Genomic DNA, 22,703 nt, shown 5'->3' on the forward strand with positions numbered 1-22,703 from the left:
CTTTTTCTCCACACCATTCGTGATTTTATAGACCTCGATCATACCCCCTCCTCCCAGGCATTTCTTTTCTAAGCTGAACTGCACTTCACTTTTTAATCTCTCTTGGGCAACCAGAACTGGACACAGTATTCGAGGTGTGGGCGAACCACAGATTTATTCATTACATTTTCTCTTATTTCTACCCCTTTCCTAACGGTTCCCAACATTGTTAGCCATTTTGAAGCTGCATATTCAGCTGAAGTTTCCAGAGAACCAAGTGTAGTTTAAGACACATGAATTTGTAGTCTCACTCATGGTTTGTGAATGGCTGGCGTTGGCAATACTGCTACCATGGTACTCACACGTTAAGTTACTTTTCAAAAGACAAGGAGGTGGTATGGGAGGAAGCAAATAGATGAATGCACAATTATTGCTACTAGTAGAATTCCAGAAGCTTAACTTTAGCAGGCACAAACAATACCAGTAAGGAACAATAAAAGGGTTAATTATACACATCTCTTCAGGATACTGCTTGACGATTCTGTCTTTCCAACATCCAGCCTCATAGAGCCCGAGTTACAGCCATTTTTTGCCACCCTGCAACCCAACTATAAAAAGGTAAACTGACATTTGATGGCAACTTAATTCACCACAATTCCTCTTAACAGTAAAGTACTCATTTCCTAAGGGTTGTCCCCTGATCTCTCTAGGTTTTTATGGTAACATGTTTTGAGGGAGAACATGTTCTTACTGTTCATCTTCCCCACTCCTTGAATACTTTGCAGGAAAGTTACAGACTATGACACACTATAGGCTAAGTATGCTTGAAAGAGCTTACAGAAACAGGGGTTGCTTTAAAGATTGTGCCTATTTTTAAAACAGAAGGAAGCATTTTTTCACAGGAAAGCTTGCTTCAAATAAAAAACAAACTCCTAGTTCTTATCAAAGCCCATTTCTATATGAAGTCTTTACCAACAGAATCTTACAGAGCACGATCACTGTGGAGAGGTCCTTGGAGTACCAAATTATTCGGGGAATTTTCAATGATCCCTCTTAATCTTTAGATAGTCTCAAGAAAAAATGAATGTTGAATCGAGTCTTATTTCTATCGCATTCCTAATGGTTCCCAGTATTCTGTTAGCCATTTTGAGGCTGCACACTGAGCTGAAGCTTCCAAAATAATTAAGCATAATGGACTCCAAGATCTATTTTTTTGAGTGGTAACAGCTAATATAGAACCCACTATTTTGTATACATAGTTCGGACTATTTTTTACAGTGTGCATTACTTTGCACTTATCAATGTTGAATTTCATCCGCCACTTTGTTGCCCCGTCACCCAGTTTTGTGAGATCCCTTTGTAACTCTTTGCAGTCAGCTTTGGACTTAACTATCTTGAATACTTTTGTATGATCTATAAAAACTTTTCTACTTCACTGTTTACTCATTTTCCAGATAATTTATGACCATGTTGGACAGCACTGGTCCCAGTGCAGATCTTTAGGGGACCCTAATATTTACCTTTTTCCATTGTGAAATCTTACCACTTAGTCCTACCCTTTGTTTTTTCTTTTAACCTGCAACTGATCCATGAGAGGAAGTTCCCCATTATCCCATGACTACTTAGTTTTCTTAGGAGTCTTTGGTGAGGGTCCTTGTCCAAGGCTTTCCAAAAATCCAAGTACACTATCACCCTTGTTCACATGTTTATTGATCCCCTCAAAGAATGCTAGTAGATTGGTGAGGCACGATTTCCCTTTACAAAAGCAGTGTTGACTCTTCCCCAACAAATCATGTTTATTTAGGTGTCTGATCATTCTGTTCTTTACTACAGTTTCTGCCAATTTGCCTGATACTGAAGTTAGGCTCACCAGTCTCCAGATTGCCTCTGGAGCCCTTCTTAAAAATTGGTGTTACATTAGCTACTTTCCAGTCACCAGATACAGAGGATTATTTCAGCAAGAAGTTACATAGGACAGTTAGGGGTTCTACAATTTCATATTTGAGTTCCTTCAGAACTCTTGGGTGAATACCATCTGGTCCTGGTGACTTATTACTGTTTAATGTATCCATTTGTTCTAAACCTCTTCTGTTGACACATCAGCATTGGTAACAAATCTGAAGTACTGTGCAGCATCAAAGCTATTCTTTTGGGGCGTCTCCCCAACATCCTCTGCAGTGAAGACCAATGCAAAAAACACCCCCCGCATCCCCCATTTAGCTTCTCTTACATGGCCTTGACTTCCTTGAGTGCTCCTTTAGCACCTTTGTCATCTACGGGCCCCACTGTCTGTTTGGCCGGCTTCTTGCTTCTAAAGTACTTAAAAATTCTGACTATTAGTTTTTGCATCTTTAGCAAGTTTCTTCTCAAACTCTTTGTTGTCCAGCATTCTCCATATTATCTGTGCTGTTTTAATAAATGAGAGGGCTGTTCCAGAGTTAAATATAGTCATCTGGAAACAGAGGTTGTGAAGAAAGAGTCAGCATACATACCATGTTCACTGCATCTTGATCAAAGGGGTTCCACTCTATATTCTGAGGATAGTGTGCCAGAACTTTGGACTTGAAAGTTCTTCTTAAGGGGCTCTGGTCAAAGTTCTCTCCTGGAACAGATTAGGAAGCAACAGCTTTTCAGAAATAAAGTCATTTCAAGATAACTTGTCTGTGCCATTTTATTTTGCAATTGAATGATCACAGTTATGGAAAAAGTAAAGTGTATATTCATTTTAATAGGCTCCCTTCTTTAAGAGAAGCAGAAGAGATTTTGAATGGGAGACTAAAACCTTACCTTCGTTATCTTGGATCAAGACTTGTATTACAAGAAAAAGAATAGCACATGCAAACATAATACATAACTCAGTATTTATTGCCTCGAATTCAAATTGTATTAGAGTTTTTAGAATTACTACCTGAGTTTGTTGAAGAAAAACCTCAAGACAACTGAACCTACAATCTTTTACAGCTATTTTAGTAAGACCTGACAGCTATTACTAAAGCACTTAAAAAAAAAATTCACTTGAGTTCCTCTTGCTATTGAGAAAAGTGTGTGCACCTTAAGGCTATTAAAATTACTCAGGGATCAATTTAAAGGATTTTTCCTACCAACGCACAAGTGACATGTAGGAAATAAAGGCTTGATCTTCGTGTCAAACTTCAGAAAGACAGATTTTGCGATATCAATACATATGGAAACTATCAAGATTGAAGTTAAACCTCTAGTAAATTAGTAAAATCTAGCCAAATTAACAGACTACAAATAAACTAAGTGTCATGCCATAGTTGCCAGTGGAGTTATAGCAGAGCATCAGGGAAAGCTATTGTGTAAGCAACAAAACTCCATCTAAATGAGATTTGTTTAGATCTATGAATTACAGTTCCAGTAGAGCGCTCTCAAACTCGAGATCAGTTCAAAGGTCTAATGCCACAAACTCCCTTCTTCCTGAATCAAAAAATTAATTCATTACAGAAATATGGTTAATATACCTGTAGTCAGATAATTAAACGATCAATAAACCAATTAAGAAAATGATTGAGGAAATTAGTACTAATTTTCCAGATGAAATTATTTTCAACTCTTCCAAAGTGTTCCTCATTTTTAGCCCTAGCTCTTGAAGATTTTAGAAGTTAAAAGCCTAAAAAGTTGAGCTCTTAAATCCATATTTTGGCACGTAACTGATTTTCAGAAAGTCCCACATGACATACCCAGAAGCAAACTAGGGAAATATGATCTAGACGAAATTACTATGAAGTGGGTACACAACTAGTTGAAAGATTACTTAAAAAGTATTTATTAATGGTTCGCTGTTAACCTGGGAGGTCGCATCTAGTGATATTTTGCAAGGCTCAAACCTGGGTTTAGTACTATTCAATATTTTCATTAAATGACTTGGATAATGGAGTAGAGAGTATGTTCATAAAATCTGCAGATGGCACCAAGTTGAGAGGGGTTGCAAGCACTTTGGAGGACAGGATCAGAATTCAAAATGACTGACAATTTGGAGAATTAGTCTGAATTCAAGAAAATGCACTTATCATTATTGAATGCCAAAGTACTTCACTTCGGAAGGGAAAAAAAAAAATCAAATGCACAATTACAAAATGGGAAATAACTGGCTAGGTCAAGGGTCGGCAACCTTTGGCACCCGGCCCGTCAGGGTAAAGCCCTGGTGGGCCGGGCTGATTTGTTTATCTGGAGCGTCCGCAGGCACGGAGCCCTGCAGCTCCCACTGGCCGCAGTTCGCTGTTCCTGGCCAATGGGAGCTGTGGGAAGCAGTGGCTAGCACACCACTCAGCCTGCGCCACTTCCCACAGCTCCCATTAGCCAAGAACGGTGAACCGTGGACAGTGGGAGCTGCGGGGCTCCATGCCTGTGGATGCTCCAGATAAACAAACTGGCCCGACCCACCAGTGGCTTTACCCTGACAGGCCAGGTGCCAAAGGTTGCCAACCCCTGGGCTAGGTGATAGTACAAATGAAAAGGACCTGGGGGTTATAGTGGATCACAAACTAAATGTGTTTCGACAATGTGATGCCATTGTGAAAAAGGTTAATATTCTGGGGTGTATTAACAGGGATATCATATGCAAGACAAGAGGTAGTTGTCCTGCTCTACTTGCCACTGGTGAGGCCTCAGCGGGAATAATGTGACCAATTCTGGAAAGGTGTGGATAAACTGGAGACAGTCCAGAGAAGAGCAACAAAAGATATAAAAAACCATTTCAAAAACCTGACCTACGAAAAAAGGTTAAAAAAAACTGGACACGTTTAGTCTTGAGAAAAGATGACTGAGGAGGAACCTGATAAACAGTCTTCAAATATGTTAAGGGCTATTATAAAGAAGACAGTGATCAGTTGTTCTGTGTCCACTGAAGGCAGGATAACAAGTAATGGGTTTATAATCTGCAGCAAGCGAGATTTAGGTTATATACTAGGAAAAGCTTTCTAACTATAAAAAGAACAGTTAAGTCCTGGAATACATTTCCAAGGGAGGTTGTGGAATCCCCATTATTGGACGTTTTTAAGAACAGGTTTGACAAACACCTGTCAGGGATGGTCTACCTTTACTTGGTCCTGCCTCAGCACAAGGGGCTGGATTTGATGGCTTCTCAAGGTCCCTTCCAGACCTACATTTCTAGGATTCTATGAACATCCAACATTTGATATTGAGGTAAATATTCTATTTAATCTCTTATCTGGGAGACAAGGGCTGAAAGAAAAATGAAAATTCTGTGGGGAAAAAAGTTGTTTAAATTCCAAAACATTCAAAACAGATTCATCTTGAAGTTTTTCCAATATTTTCAAAATATTTATCAAAAATATCAAAATGTTACTGAAAGTTAAACATGTTTTGTTTCACAAAAACCTGTTTTTGTAAGTTTGTTTTTAAATATGGGGAAAAATGCACAGTATGTTTTTCCATGAAAAAAGTTTGGTTTTGGAAAAAATTTGGATGAATTTTTTTTTTTTTTTTAAATTTCAGCCAGCTCTACTGGAGACTATCTATTCCTACAAGAGAAATGAAAACATGGAGTTACTTACTTTCACTTAGACTTTACCAAAGGCATTGTGGACTGTGATAGTATAATCTAGATTTAAGACTTGGGTGCTCAAATTCATCATCAGAGAGGATGAGATGTTACTCAGGTAAAAGATTCCCACAAACGAACAGCTAAAGAGTTACATTCAGCTTAAAGCCTTCTGGTGCAACAATAATCAGGTCTGCACCCTGTACACCTTGAGGCATATAATCTGTATGAACACTCTCCCCACCCCCCAAATAAACTCCATTTGGTCCTTTTCAATCAATACACTATGCAGCAGCAGAGTGCACATTTTCCAAGGTATACTTGACAACCAGTATTTGTCCCGTGATATTTTGACATTCAGAGAACTATTTACATAAAATGATTCTCTGAAGATAGGTATCTAAGGGTACGTCTACACTACGAAATTAGGTCAATCTTATAGAAGTCGACTTTTAAAAATTTTATGTACAGTCTATTGCATATGTCCACACTAAGTCCATTACATCAGTGGAGTGCATCCTCACCACCGTGGCTAGCATCAACTTACAGAGCAGTGCACTGTGGGTAGCTATCCCACAGTTCCCGCAGTCTCTGCCACCCACTGGAATTCTGGATTAAGCTCCCAATGCCTGATGGGGCAAAAACATTGTAGTGGGTGGTTTTGGGTACATGTCAGTCGTCCCTCCCTCCGTGAAAGCAACAGCAGACAATCGTTTTGTGCCTTTTTTCCATGCGGGCACCATACTACTTTCAGCAGACAGTGTAGTAGGACTGCTAACTGTCGTTATCCACCACTTCTGCTGCAACTCTGCTCTACTGCTATTGTCTCAATAGCGAATTTCTCCATGTTGTCTGTCATGAGCTCCCGGGTACATGTGGTCCTCCTCGGGAAATGTGTGCGGTGCTAACAGTCGTTGTCCACCGCTTTTCCTGCAACTCTGCTCTCCTGAATCCACCTTGCAGGTCCTTTCGTCGTTCTCTATAAATATCTATTCTCGTGGCATCTGTCATCAGCCACCGCTTCCGCTGCAACTCTGCTCTCTTGCAGATGCAATACCACAGCAAGCATGGAGCCCGCTCAGATCACCGCAGCAGTTATGAGCATTTTAAACACCTCATGCATTATCCTGCAGTATGTGCAGAACCAGAACCTGCAAAAGCAGGCGAGGAGGTGACAGCAGCATGGTGATGAGAGTGATGAGGTCACGGACACAGACTTCTCTCAAAGTACAGGCCCCGGCAATTTGGACATCCTGGCGGCAATGGGGCAGGTTCATGCTGTGGAATGCCGATTCTGGGCCCTGGAAACAAGCACAGACTGGTGGGATCGCATAGCATTGCGGGTCTGGCATAAATCCCAGTGGCTGCGAAACTTTCACATGCTTAAGGGCACTTTTATGGAACTTTGTGACTTGCTTTCCCCTGCCCTGAAGCACAAGAATACCAAGATGGGAGCAGCCCTCACAGTTCACAAGCAAGTGGCGATAGCCCTCTGGAAGCTTGCAATGCCAGACAGCTACCGGTCAGTCGGGAATCAATTTGGAGTGGGCAAATCTACTGTGGGGGCTGCTGTGATCCAAGTAGCCAACGCAATCATTGAGCTGCTGCTATCTAGGGTAGTGACTCTGGAAAACATACAGGTCATAGTGGATGGCTTTACTGAAATGGGATTCTCTAACTGTGGTGGGGCTATAGACGGAATGCATATCCCTATCTTGAGACCAGACCACCTTGGCAACCAGTATGTAAACCGCAAGGGGTACTTTTCAATGGTGCTGCAAGTACTGGTGGATCACAAGGGACGTTTCACCGACATCAACATGGGATGGCCGGGAAAAGTACATGACGTTCGCATCTTCAGGAACTCTGGTCTGTTTGAACAGCTGCAGGAAGGGACTTACTTCCCAGACCAGAAAATAACTGCTGGAGATGTTGAAACGCCTATAGTGATCCTTGGGGACCCAGCCTACCCCTTAATGCCCTGGCTCATGAAACCATACACAGGCACCCTGGACAGTAGTAAGCAGCTGTTCAAGTGCAGACTGGTGGTGGAGCGTGCATTTAGACGTTTAAAAGCACGCTGGCACAGTTTACTGACTTGGTTAGACCTCAGCAAAACCAATATTCCCATTGTTATTGCTGCTTGCTGTGCGCTCCACAATCTCTGTGAGAGTAAGGGGGAGATGTTTATGGCAGGGTGGGAGGTTGAGGCAAATCACCTGGCTGCTGATTACACGCAGCCAGACACCAGGGTGGTTAGAAGAGCACAGCAGGGCATGCTGCCCATCACAGAAGCTTTGAAAACCAGTTTCATGACTGGCCAGGCTACAGTGTGACACTTCTGTTTGTTTCTCCTTGATGAAAACCCGCCCCCTTGGTTCACTCTACTTCCCTGTAAGCCACCCGCCCTCCCCGTTCGATCAATACTTGCAGAGGCAATAAAGTCATTGTTGTTTCAAAATCATTCATTCTTTATTAATTCTTCTCACAAATAGGGGGATAACTTCCAAGATAGCCTGGGAGGGGTGGGGGAGGAAGGAAGTACTGGGTAGGGTGGTGGATGAGGGGAGGAGGGAAGGACACGGCCACACTGCACTTCAAAACTTATTGAATGCCAGCCTTCTGTTGCTTGGGCAGTCCTCTGAGCTGGAGTGGTTGGGTGCCCCGAGTTCTTGGGCATCTGGGTCAGGAGGCTATGGAAGTTGGGGAGGAGGGCGGGTGGTTACACAAAAGCTGCAGCAGCCATCTGTGCTCCTGCTGCCTTTCCTGCAGCTTCCAGATGCCAGAGCATACCAGTTCGATTCCCCAGTAGCCTCAGCATTGCATCCTGCCTCCTCTCATCATGCAGCTACCACCTCTCATCTTGCTCGTCCCTCCTGTCCTTATGTTCATTTTCTGCTTTCCTGGACTCTGCAACTGTCTGCCTCCATGCATTCTGCTGAGCTCTTTCAATGCGGGAGGACTGCATGAGCTTAGAGAACATTTCATCACGAGTGCAGTTTTTTCATTTTCTTATCTGCACTAGCCTCTGGGACGGATGATAGGGGGAGCGCTGAAACATTTGCAGCTGCGGGAGGGGAAAAAAGGGAGAGTAGTATTTTAAAGAAGACATTTTAGAGAACAATGGGTAGACTCATTCACGGTGAACCAAGCTGTTAACATTACATAGCACATGTGCTTTCGGTACAAGGTCGCATTTTGCCTCTTATATTGAGGGCCTGCTGTTTTGGTTCTGGGCCAGGCAACAGAATTCAGTTTGCAGACAGCCATGATAAGCCACAGTCTTTCGGCTTCTTCAACCGTCATAACATGTCAGAATGGTTTCAAACAGCAGTGCCCTCCTTTCCCATAACGAGCACCCGTTGGGTTGGCCATTTAAAAGGAAGGGCTGCGGTTTTCAGGTTAAACCCAACTAAACCCACCCCCACCCAATTCTCTGGGATGATCGCTTCACTCCCTCCTCCCACCGCATGACTAGCATCAGGGAAGATCCCTGCCAGCCAAACATGAACAGCTCAGTGTGAATGGGCACCCCCACCGCATGGCTAAAAGCGGGGATGATTTCTTTTTTAAGCCAGAGGCAAACAGCCCAGCAGGAATGGCCACCTCTGAATGTCCCCTTAATAATGTCCCTGGAGGTTTTCTGCTCCATCCCCAGACACGTTAACCTACTTTTCCAGTAGCTGTACTGGCCACAAATGCATCCAAGTCTTCAGGGCAAATCAATCATTAAACACACTTGCTTTTAAACCATGTATAGTATTTTAAAAAGGTTCACTCACCAGAGGTGCCTTCTCCGGCTTCATGGTCCAGGAGCCCGCCTCGGGACGGTTGGGAGGGTATTAGCTCCAGGGTGATAAACAGTTCCTGGCTGTTGGGGAGAATTTTCTCCGCTTGCCTGTTGTGCACTATTCTTCTCCTCTTCCTCGTCCCCAAAATCCTCATCCCTGTTGCGTGAGACTCCCCCCTTGCAGTGTCCACAGAGGGTGGGGGTAGGGGTGGTAGTGTGCACCCCCTAGAATTACATGCAGCTCATCATAGAAGCGGCATGTCTGGGGCTCTGACCTGGAGCGGCCGTTTGCCTCTTTGGTTTTTTGGTAGGCTTGCCTGAGCTCCTTAATTTTCATGCGGCACTGCTGCAGGTCCCTGTTATAGCCTCTGTCCATCATGCCCTTGGAGATTTTTTCAAATGTATTGGCATTTTGTCTTTTGGAACAGAGTTCTGATAGCACGGATTCGTCTCCCCATACAGCGATCAGATCCAGTACCTCCCGTTCGGTCCATGCTGGAGATCTTTTGTGATTCTGGGACTGCATGGTCACCTGTGCCATGAGCGCTGCATGGTTACCTCTGCTGAGGAGTTTGCCACACTGGCCAAACAGGAAATGAAATTTAAGAGTTCCCGGTGCTTTTCCTGTGTACCTGGCTTGTGCATCTGAGTTGAAAGTGCTGTCCAGAGTGGTCACAATGGAGCACTCTGGGACGGCTCAGAGGCTGTAACCACCTCTGTCAATACCATCAAATTGCGTCCACACTACCCCAAATTCGACCCGGCGATGTCAATTTCAGTGCTAATCCCCTCACAAGGGAGAAGTACAGAAATAGATTTTAAGATCCCTTTAAATCGATAAAAATGGCTGTGTCATATGGACGGTGCAGGATTAAATAGATCTAATGCTGCTAAATTCGACCTAAACTTGTAGTGTAGACCAGGGCTAAGGATTCATAATAAAGAGACTTTCTCAGACTAAGAAATTTAATTAACAAAACGAATCAGGGTACAAGGAACCTTTAAGATGGATTAAGGAAAGAAACGTTTAAATAATTACGACAGCCCATACATGAATCTCCAGAACAGAACTGGGGTTAAAATATTAACTACTTAATGACCTATCTTAAAACAATGGGGTAGAATCAGCTTAAAGAAATAACGTTAAAAGGGAAAGTAGCTAAAAATTATACATGTAATAAAAAGCTCTCCCAACATGCAGCATTCGAGGTGTAATTTACATGTCAAGACAGGAGTCCAGATTGCAAAGCAGCCACTTCAAGTTTTTGCAGATTTGATGCCACTGGCCTAAGGGTGGCTGCCAGCTCTCAAATAGCTCTGCTGCCACTCAACCACTTCGCATGTATAGAGGCAGCTGTTCTGCATTTGCCTCACACTGGCAGCACAAAAGGAAGCAGGGATTTTAACAAACACCTCACTTGAAATCCCTCCAACCTGGGGGATTTCCACCAAATAGAGTTGGCATAGCCAGCTCCTGCAACTCCCTCTCCCCCCACCCTTGACACAGGGACTTGTCAGGGAAAGCAATGGGAGTGGTCCCAGGGGATAGGCAGAGAATCATGGAGTCATAATTGGCTCATGGAGAGGGGAAGGGCTGTCAAAGTGATTTTAAAAATATGGATTAGCATTATTCCATAGAAAGTTCCCATTTCTAAGAGTGTGCCAGAGACAAGTGGCATTTCTAGTACACCTATCAGAGTGGCATCTAACTACCGAGTAGTTAATCAGTACTACTTTATTATTTTCATTAGCACTTTTTCAAGGCAAACAAAATTGACTATTTGCCATGAAAAACAAGATCTCCAATGAAAAATGTGAAATTAAGGTTTTCACCTGAGCTTTTGTTTTGCACTTACTGCACTTGTGTACAAAAAGCCTTAGAAGATGTAACTGTGACAGATGAAGCAGTCAAATTTACATGTGAGGAAAGAGTTCTGGAGGTAGGTTGTGATGGCTGTTGGCTGGAGCCAGGCAGTCTGCCATTGGGCTCTCATTATTGCATCTGATGAAGTGAGCTGTAGCTCACGAAAGCTTATGCTCAAATAAATTTGTTAGTCTCTAAGGTGCCACAAGTATTCCTTTCCTTTTTGCGAATACAGTCTAACACAGCTGCTACTCTGAAACCTGTAGAATTAATTGTTTGCAATGGGTCTTATACTGCCAGTTTGACTCCTATTTAGTAATATTTTACACAAAAGTAATCCCATTGAAACTAACCAGACTACTTGCGGAATGAGGTACTAACGAGCGGGAGTACAGTTGGTAGAATCGGTCCTTTGCAGACAATTTGGGTGACAAACTAGTCCCCAAAAGAAAAATGGAGGTAGAACGAACATCACGATGATGATGGCATGACTGATTTAACAAGATAGTCTACAGCCATGTCCATCAACAAAGGTGATGGACGATAGTCTCCTGCTGGCAGAGATTTATTAGTACACTGGAGTCAGTCTCCAAGATTTAGTAGTACATTTGACACTAACTACTTGAGAATGAAAAATGTACGTTTTTCACATCTGTAGCCACTTGTAGGTCCCTTCATCCCATCTGTCCAATGCACTAAATACCTCCAGCAGAGGTGATGCTGCATCTAGCCACATGGCTTCATTTCAGACAGACAGACAAGAATGAAGAGCGAGTGAAAGATGGGAAAAAAAAAATATACAAAGAAAGTAACTCCTGGAAAAATGTCTGCATTCAGAGACAGAAAAAAACCCAGAGAGGAAACATCACTTGCAGAGTAACTAATCTAGGGAGCAGGGCATCATAGGAACTTTAGGACTAAACTCCAGGTTCGCTTAATCTGTAGATATCTTGTATTGCAGCTTTCTGTTCACTGTTAAGGAATGGACTCCCACATGGTCAGCATTTGGCTATGTCTATTGAAAGGAAGGTGCCCACTCCTATTGGGCCGTAACCAGGGCTGGATGAGTAGCGCAGCTGCTCAGGGCACAAAGTTGCAGGGGCGGGAAAATGGGGTGGGAAAAAAATGATGGGGGGAAAAATAGGGAGGGACGCATATATGTTTGCTCGGCCCAGGTGCTAAAATACCCAGTTACGACGCTGCACTGGGTCATCTTGTTAGTCCCGATAAGGTATATGGAGGATAGAGCCACAGCAGTTTTCCACAAGCAGAAGTCTGTTTTACAACTTCCTGTTGCATTAAGTTCCAGCTGAAAGAAACTTTTGGGCTTATAAGTAGCAGTAATACTTGGAGGAAACAAGTTTTGAATAGGAAACTTATTTAGTTGTATAAATCTGTGGTCACAACAACTTGCAATCCTACTGAACTGGGATTTCCAAATCATTTCAGAAGATACAGACCATATTATGATGCCAATTTAATCCAAAAAAATTTGGACATGATTTTCAGAGATACTGGACGCTTACAGTTCCCACTGACACAAAATGGGAGCTACTGGTCTATAGCACTTCTGAAAGATCAGTCCCTGTATCTTTTGAGAAAATTGTCTAACATTTAATAGTGTTTCCTGTAGTAGTCATCAATGAAAAAGGAAATTTGCCACAAGTAGAATGAATTAGAGACTTTTGAGCCATTGATTGAGCAAGCCTTTAGAAGATGGGGATGAAAATATGTGAATAAGGGAAGACACATTAAACTGATGCTCACATACACAATTTATAACACAGCCAGGATCAGATTACTTTTTCCTTACGTGGTCCTTTCTGATATCTGCCAGCTTCAGCCCATTCTCTGCACTGTGACAGTGTTTCCCTGATCTGTGCTACAGAAAGTGACAGTTTTAATATCCATTGTATCTTGCAGAACCATATATGTAAACTCCTTGGATTCAGAGTATTAACTCAAAAGCATCCTCAAAAGGCTAGTGGATCTGTCATTTACAAGAAAAGGCCACAAATGGCTAACCATATCAACAGAGCCAGAGCTGGATTTATCTCCAGAAGATACACTCTGTACTAGAAGTTACATACCTACTAATTCTGTAGCCAAGAGGTTTATATTAACTAACCATTGATACATTGACATCTGCCAGTCCTGGAACAAAGAGCAATACACAGCACTTCTGAAGCACCTTATACCTAAGTTTATCAAGGCATTTTACAAGTAGAAGGCATCTGACACATACAGTATGTAATGTAATACTCATTTCCCTCAGGCACTCCCTACTAGACAGATCTGAGCTCTGGTCCTTATCCAATTGACCCAGCTTTTATTGTAGAGGCACCTAGCGTCACTATCAAATCCTATTTTGGCCAATGCTTACAGCAGCACTGATTGAGTCCAAAACTGCAACATTCAACACCTCAGCTGGAAAGAGCCACACTAGGACCTTCATTGAAGGTGGAGGGTATGATCGCAGAATGCTCCTCCTTCAAAAAGCCAGAATAAAACATTCTTTCTTTCTCTGGTGGTAAAAGGTTTACCAAGCCATCACCCACCCAACAAATGGGAACAAATATAGCTATCAATTTTATTTCAGAAACAAACAGGAGATTCTGTCATTGAGGGTTTGCATGAAGGTCTGAAGGACTCAACATCAAAGATGAACCACAGGGTTTTTTAAGTTCTCCTTTCCACAGTCTGAAACACACAATGGTCCAACATAATCAGAAGCTAGTGAGAAGGGCAACATTAATTTGCCTCTGTCCAAACCAAGTTGATCATGAAAGTTCAGGATTTTTTAACCAGCCTATTCAGGGAGTAGATACAGAGTTTACATGTTTATGAGGAACCCTAGCATTTTTGCTGCCAAAACCTGAGCTTCTTGAAGCCATCCATGTGTATGAAAGCCTAGTTTCTCAAAAAGTCAGCGTCCATAGAAATGTTCAGAAATCGAAGACTTTGAGGCCATATGACCTAGGAAAATGGATAGCACAGATAAAACTTACCTTTACCAAAAGTCTGCAATGCCTACAATTTATTAGGATAACTTTTTTTTTGTTTTGTTTTTTTAAAAGCAAAAAAAAAAATACAGTTTTCTTAGCCAAGAATTGAAAGACAGAAGGAAGCAGCCAAGAAGCCACACCAAAATCATTTTCATTGATTGATCAATTGCAAGGCAGAGCATAGAACATTGCACCCTCCACAAAAGGCTGTTCTGGGGCACCAGAGAGACTGAACAAAGACATTTATAAGTAACTTCAATTAAGTTGAGCAGGGCACAGCAGAAGCATGTCTGGGGTTGTGACTTCTAATAGAGCTCTTAATTGTGAGGATGAAATGTCATCATTTAATCAACCTACAAAAAACTCCCACCAAAATGATACGCCAGAATCAGAAAGACAGAATAATCAAATCCACTCTGGAAAGAAAATGGGAAAGGAAGTCACAGCAGGCAGAACCTTCTTGGCAAACATGAAGGGATCAGCATCTGAATACAAATGCTCTTTATGACAGGAACTCCCATCATTGGTGGTATTGGACTGCTGAGTCACACCTAGCATGGAGAGAGACTTTAACTTGACAGTATTTTCAGGCACTAAGTGAATTATGATTTAATCGAATTAGCATGTACATTTTTAGAGATGTTAGCCTGAGAGATTCCAAACTGTAATTAGGAGAATGTACTATATTTGAGCCTGACTTTTAAAATGGAATCCAGCTTATCACCAGGAGCCAGATACTGATGCTATTAATTGCACAGTATTCCACAACAGATTCCATTTACTTCAAACTCACAGACTAAGGTTAGCAAGGTTGGCCATCTAGCCCTAAATTAAGCCCTTGAACTATTAGGTTAATACATCAGATTAATATTTATAGTATCTCGCATATTTTAATAAATGATAATATGTCAGATTAAGTTCCACTGTAAATGGATACTTAATTATACTTAGTGATACTTGTATCAGAATTATAATGCTGCAATTTTTAGCTTAAAACAAATACAATTTTAATTTTTTTCTGCTAAATGTAGTTTAGTTCAGATTTACAAGTGAGGGACTAGGTGATGAACACTGCTGCTAAATAAAGTGAAACTGTGATAATTTAATTTTAGAACATTAAGTAGACTCCATGAAGCTGTTACATAAAATATTATTGTCTATTTAGGGTCCAGGATAAAATTACTTGGGTAAAAGGCAAAAGGTTCTTAGACGGTCATCCATGATCAGTCTCATTTCTGGAGTGACTGCTCACAAACTAAAATGAGGAGTGTTGAGATTTTAAACAAGCACATTTAAATATTAGCTATCACAGCTAGAGGAGGCATTCAGAGATGCATATTAAATTGGCAAAGTCCCCTCATTCCACACCCTGTAGCCTGAGGAATTTTAACTGTGCAATTGATTACCAATTCTGGAACGTGACTACTGAAATAAAAATATATTCTAACTCCTTTAGAGAGACCTACTGGGAGTGTACACAATACTGCACATCATGCTGACAACCTTTGTTAGCTGTCATTTCTAATTAAATTGGTTCAGCATGTCCTAATGATCGTGCTATCTCCCAGTAGAATGAACTTTAGAACCAAAGTCTACTAGACAATTGTATCATTACATGAGAAGTTAAGTGCACAGAACGCTGAACAGAGGGCGAAAGCAGGGAAGAGTAATGCTTGGAAAGGGAGCAACTATGCTGTTAATTGCTGGGTTTTAGAACTGAGCAGATGTAGCTGGAAAACAGCAGTGCGTAGCCTCTTAACATTATATTTAACCATTCAATATTCAGGAAGAATACTTATAGGGCACCTCTCCTACCAAATACTCTTGTTACCATTAGACTATTGCTTTGTAGTTTTAGATAGGGCTACAGTAGATGAAAAAGTTCTAGAACTAAAATTAAAAATATACAGTGAATTTATTCAACAGGATGCCTGTGTGTAGGTGGCGTTGTATATTCAGTGCAACAGTTGCTCTCCAATTTTTGATAGAAATACATAAACATCTAGTTGAGTGAGTACAAGCGACTTTTTGATAGGACATCTGACTCTCCAATCTGCCTGGAAAGTTTTTAATTGTTAACCTCAAACATGTTATTTCTGTAATCTAATGAAGTACATTTTTCAATGTAGATCCTAAAAAAACCAAAAAAAAACCAAACCAAAACAAGAAAAACACAGCAACCCATATGAGCCTCTGTAGCGGGAATTAGTGGGAACAGACACCACTCGAAAACATTGCTTTATACCTGCATATTAGATAGAGTTGGAATCTGTGATAAAGTATCGATATAGTAACTTCACATAAAAGAAGTGTTTAGATTCTGTCACTAAGCAGACAAAAATATACCTAATATATACTTGGAAGGATTTCCACCACTAGACTTCAGGGGAAATTAAGTTTCTCTTCTAAGAGAGAAGCATATCTGCCAAGAGAGCTTTAGGGAAAGAATAAAATTTAATAGCCATTGATTCAAGTTAAGTTATAGACTAAAGGTGCAATATTTAATTCTGATCTTTAATTTGAGTCGATTCAAGGGAAGTTATAAGATGGAGAATATTTATTAAAAAAAAAAAAAAGGCACAGAGGGCCTGGAGTTCTGATTTTTAAACCCCCTTTTTACCTGAGGTTCTGTTTGCAGTATCTGAGCTCTTGCCATGGCGATCTGCTTCTAGCCACTGGTATAAGACTATATAACATAACAGAAACAAAAACAAAAAGCATGTATGAACAAACAAAAGATGCACAAAACTCAGAAAAACTTGAAGTAGAAAAAAACATTTCCTTCCCAGCCCTTCTCTGAAAGTTCTTTTACAACATGTCTAACTGAAATGTTCTCTCTCCCAGCAGATGATTTGTTACCCTTCCATAGAAAACTGTTTGAAAAATCTTTAAAGATAAGTAGCATGTCCCAGGTAAAAAAGATGCAACCCCAGAAATAAAAATCAAGATGAGAACACAGATCATCATGTGTTGGGCCCTAGATAAATGAACTGCAGATTAAATCCACAAAACTGAAATATAAATTTGTCTTCTAATTCAGTGCTGTAATGGAATTCAACTGGCTCCAAAAAGTGAATTAAAATAGATTCACACTACTGCCCTTCTTGTTGGTCAATTGTCTATGGCATCAGGAACTTAAGAGTCCATGAATAGGGTTGCCAGGTATCCGGTTTTCGATCGGAAAGTCCGCTCAAAAACGGATCCATGCAGCATCCAGTCAGCATCACCGACCGGACACCAAAAAAGTCTGGTTACCAGAGTAACCATAATCGGTCGCCGCTGCTGGGAAGGCGGGAAGAGCAGTTGCTGCTAGAGGAGGAGGGATCCAGACAGCACGCAGCATTTGAGGAGCAGGACAGGCAGCTGGGCTCACCATCCATGAGAGCCCATCCCGCTTTCTCAGTGTCCCAGGACCCCGGCTCTCTCCGGACCCTTGCTCCAGGGACCGAGCTCCCCCAGCCCTGCCCCAAGTGGGCAGGCAGGCAGGCTTTGCATCAGCTCTGCCCAGCCTGGCTCCGCAGGCGGCAGGTGAGTTCTGGAGGTGCGGGCGGGGGGGAAGAAGTCAGCAATGGGGGGGGGGAAGGGAGAGAAGTGGAGAGTGAGCAATGGGGGGTGGCCTGTAGTGTCCAGTTTTGAAAAATGTATAAGGTTGCCAACTTGCCCATGAATGATCACTTCTCCTAATTGTCTATCACTTGGAAAGACATTCCTCTGCAGATGACTGAGAGAAGTGCTTTTAATAAAGAGATCTAGAATGGAATTTTTGGTTTTTAGGAGAAAACTTCTTGTTCCTTGGGTTCACAGTGGGTTCTAATTCTCTCCATCTGTTACAGCATACTGGTTACACTTTCAACCTGCAAAGCAATGGTTTTCTACTCCAGAAACTTTTAATTATTTCACTCCCAAGTTCTGAGACACCTTAAAAAAAAACAAAAAACCCCCAACACTTATTTGAATCTAATCATTAAATAGAATAGAGGACTTAAGAAAAACTGTTGCCTGGGGGATTCCTAGGGTCAGACAAAGGAAGAAAAATTAGTTAGGGAGACCACCAGCTAGGAAAAGTGTACGATTCTTTCACCCACAAGTTCTCCCTCTTTAGTGGCAGTAGATTCCATTGGAGGGGGGTACTTTGCCTCTTCTAAAAACTCAGTTATTCCGGGAAGAACACAAGGAGGCTGTCCAAGTGGACAAATAACCACAGTCAGCTCTCAGTTATGAAATTCCCAGTGCTCCAAGCTCTCTTAGTTAAATCCAAGAGGTCTAATCACTGTACACTAATAAATGAGCAGAGTGACTCTACAAGTATCTGTTTTGATTGGCTGCCACTATCAAAACTCCTAACTTAAGTAGTTTTTAAAAAATCATACCCTATGGACATACGGGAGTTAGGCTCTCAACTACCAACAATTTTAAAAATATCTGCCTTATCTTCAGCAGGAAGAGATAGCAAGAAGAATGGAGTTACATAGGATAACGGGGAAAGTGGGGCAACCCAATGGGCTGTGGACACATGTATCTAAACACTGGAGTGTATAACCAAAGTACAAAGATCAGAAGGTTAAGCAGCTACACAAGTTAGTATCGTAGCTGAAGTTGATGTACTTCAATCGACTTACCGTTGTGTCTTCACTGTGATGAGTAGACTGCTGCCGCTCCCCCATCGACTCTGCCTGCGCCTCTCACAGCACTGGAGTACAGGAGTTGATGGGAGAGCGCTTGGGGGTCGATTTATCATGTCTAGACTAGACATGATAAATGGATCCCCCGCTGGCTCGATCGCTGCCCGCTGATCTGGCAGGTCGTGAAGACGTACCCTTACAGGCAGCATCTGGACACAAATCTTTAGTCTATCCCATTAAAAGGCCAACCTCAAAAAAGTGCTGCTCTTTTATCCTTTGTGGTACCCCATGCTTAAGCTTGTGAGCATTCTGAATCCTTAAAACCACAAAAAGAATAAGCATCTGTACTAGCTTGAAAAGCAGAGTTTGAGTGATAGATTTAAGTGAATTTTTAACTTAAGCTTCATAAACCATTATTGAATACATTCTCCTCACATCTTTCAGCACACAATGCTATTTTTAAGAAGTTGCATACTAAGCTAAAAGGATTTAGCCTCACATTCTTTACATACTTGATCAAGTCCCCAAAAATAGATGCTGATTGCTGTCTTCAGCCCTGCTTCAGAAAAGCTCTCAAGCACATGCTTTAGTCCAGGGGTTCTCAAACTGGGGATTGGGACCCCTCAGGGGGTTGCAAGGTTATTACGGGGGTGGGGGGCGGTCGCAAGCTGTCAGCCTCCACCCCAAACCCCGCTTTGCCTCCAGCATTTAGAATGGTGTTAAATATATAAAAAAGTGCTTTTAATTTATGGTGGGGAGGGTCGCAATCAGAGGCTTCCTATGTGAAAGGGGTCACCAGTACAAAAGTTTGAGAACCACTGCTTTAGTCCCACTGATTTTGCCAATGGGATTTAAATTGGTTCTTCAGCGTTTTCCCTCAGTCCATGCTCATCTTTAGTCCATATTTACTCCGACCTCCCAACTACATCTCACTAGCCTAAACGTACATAAATACAGGCTCAGATTCTGACACAATTACTTCTCATTGAACAGCACCTTCCTCCAGGAGAAGTGCCACTGAAGTGGTTTGGAGAACAGAAATATCAAAGAGGACAAGTGAGGCGAATCAAAATCTGTCCCTTAGCTAATAGATTAGCTGCTCAATGGCAGAAAGAGGTTTTTCCAACCCTTCTTTATATAGCATGAAATACACTTTCAGTATGGTGGATTGGTACAGCATTTAGTAGCTTCTTTATCATATTGTAAAGGATGTAGACCTCTTGGGAAGAAAACAGAGACAAAGTGAAATATGTCAACGTAGAGGCAATGTACTGCCATTTCTCTTGCTAGTGCCTATTATTCTTTATATTGACAATCTGACCTCTTGTGGACATGGGGAAGAGAAGGAGGGGATGTACTTGAACCCTAAAAAAAAAAAAAGTCAAGCCTCTTGAAGGTGTTTCAAATTGGACACCCTAAAACTGAATCACTGAAAAGCACTAGTCATTTAAAGTCTTGGCCAGTACCTCTACATAAAAGAGCTTGACAAAAATCACAGCTGAAACAACTATACATGATTTCTGTTGTCAATATTAGAAAATGCACAGAAGCACAACAAAATTCATTTGTGAAGAAACTTCAGTAAGTTAGCAGGTCCCCAGGGTCTGCACAGCACTCTGTTACCAATCAAAGCTGTAACAAAAAAGCAAAAAAAAAACACCACAAAAATCCCAAAACCAAAACCCTAGAAGCTCAGTATTGCACAACACTACAAAGTAAGCTACCAATTATAATCAACCCAGAGACAGACTGTAATTAAAATCAAGGCATGAGTTTCTCACTGAATTTTAGCAGCTCCAACAGGATACCGCCTATTCTGCGATATGTAGGTTAAACATGCAAGGGGTCTACTCAACTTGTAGCATTTCTGTTGCCTGATAGCCAGTAGGGACCTGCTGTCACTTTGATTGAACCAAATCAATTACAACTCTGTCCTCTACAGCACTATCTCCGTCCCTTCTTCATTCCCAACTCAGGTCAGAGAGTCAATATAAATATATTCATTGACACCACATCACATGATCCATTGTCTACAGCCAAGCTCTAACATACAACCGCATTTGCTCCAATCCCTCGGACAAACACCTACAAGATCTCTATTAAGCATTCTTACAACTACTATACCCACCTATGAAGTGAAGACAGACTGACAGAGCCAGAAGAGTACCCAGAAGTCACTTACTCCAGGACAGGCCCAACAAAAAGTAACAGAACTCCACTAGCCGTCACCTTCAGCCCTCAACTAAAGCCTCTCCAGCGCATCATCAAAGATCTACAACCTATCCTGAAGGATGACCCATCACTCTCACAGATCTTGGAAGACAGGCCAGTCCTTGCTTACGGACAACCCCCCAACCTGAAGCAAATATTTAACAGCAACCACACACCACACAACAAAAACACTAACCCAGGAACCTATCCTTGCAACAAAGCCCAATGCCAACTCTGTCCATACACCTCTTCAGGGGACACCATCATAGGACCTAATCACATCAGCCACACCATAAGAGGCTCGTTCACCGGCACATCTACCAATGAGATATATGCCATCATGTGCCAACAATGCCATGTACATTGGCCAAACTGGACAATCCCTACGCAAAAGAATAAATGGACACAAATCTGACATCAAGAATTAGAACACACACACACACACACACACACACACACACACACACACAACACACACACACACAAACACACAAACAGTCGGAGAACACTTCAATTTCTCTGGTCACTCAATTTCAGACCTAAAAGTCACAATTCTCCAACAAAAAAAACTTCAAAAACAAGAAACTGCTGAATTGGAATTAATTTGCAAACTGGACACCATTAAATTAAGCTTGAATAAAGATTGGAAGTGGATGGGTCATTACACAAAGTAAAAACTGTTTTCCCATGCTAATTTTCCCCCTCCACCACTGTTACTCAAACTTTGTCAACTGTTTGAAATGGACCATCCTGATTATGACTACAAAAGTTTTTTTTCCTCCTGCTGATAACAGCCTACCTTAATTGATTGGTCTCGTTACAGCTGGTATGGCAACACTCATTTTTTCATGGTCTGTGTGCGCACACACACACACACACACACACACACACACTCACCCCCCTTCCTACTGAATTTTCTACTGAATGCATCCGATGAGGTAGGTTTTAGCCAACAAAAGCTTATGCCCAAATAAATTTGTTAGTCTCTAAGATGCCACAAGTACTCCTCGTTTTTTTAATATAAAGAATGATCAAATGAAATTCATAGGCAGCAGGTGCAAAAACAAACAAAAGAAAGTATTTCTTCACACAACACACAGTCAACCTGTGGAACTCTTTGCAAGAGGGTGTTGTGAACGCCAAGCTTATAAAAGGGTTAAAGAAAGAACTAGATAAGTTCATGGAGAATAGTCGATCAATAGTTATTAGCCAGGGATGGTGTCACTAGCATCTGTTTGCCAGAAGCTGGGAATGGGTGACAGGGGATGGATCACTTGATGACTACCTGTTCTGTTCATTCCCTCTGAAGCATCTGGCACTGGCCTCTGTCGGAAGACAGGATACTGGGCTAGATGGACCTTTGGTCTGACCAAATATGGCCGTTCTTCTGCAAATACTAGCACAATAAATTTAAGAATTAGGTCTTTATATTAACATGCTATACTTGAACTTTATTTATTTTATTTTTTAAAGCAATTTGAAGTGTTTAATTTGCTGTTGATAATGTGAAAAGATTCAGTTTTTTAAAATTATAATACGTCATTATATTTTCCCATTCCAGAACAATTGCACAGCGCAAGAGAATTTTGAACAGTACTCCTTTGATGCTTGATCTTTCTACCTTACAACAAGAGATGAGTCATGCACTTGATTTGCTCACTGTAAATTCGTATTGTTTGGGTTAAACGTAATGAAATGTTCCAAGTTC

The 22,703-nt window shown here is 41.6% G+C and overlaps 1 protein-coding gene across 3 annotated transcripts in view; it reads right to left on the reverse strand.

Annotated features, from left to right (window-relative positions):
• The window catches only part of DENND5B (DENN domain containing 5B), a 171,831-nt gene that overhangs the window by 86,285 nt on the left and 62,843 nt on the right, over nucleotides 1–22,703 (reverse strand). For 2 of the 3 annotated variants that reach the window (XM_038381450.2, XM_038381468.2), the window contains exons 2-3: nucleotides 16,783–16,848; nucleotides 2,472–2,581 (exon numbers count right to left, since the gene is read on the reverse strand). In XM_038381450.2, the coding sequence (XP_038237378.1) occupies nucleotides 2,472–2,581; nucleotides 16,783–16,848 (176 nt within the window). The remainder of the gene's footprint in view (nucleotides 1–2,471; nucleotides 2,582–16,782; nucleotides 16,849–22,703) is intronic. The other variant, XM_038381459.2, reaches the window with a different exon arrangement.

This window comes from Dermochelys coriacea, chromosome 1, assembly GCF_009764565.3.
Source record: "Dermochelys coriacea isolate rDerCor1 chromosome 1, rDerCor1.pri.v4, whole genome shotgun sequence".
Lineage (NCBI taxonomy): Eukaryota > Metazoa > Chordata > Testudines > Dermochelyidae > Dermochelys > Dermochelys coriacea.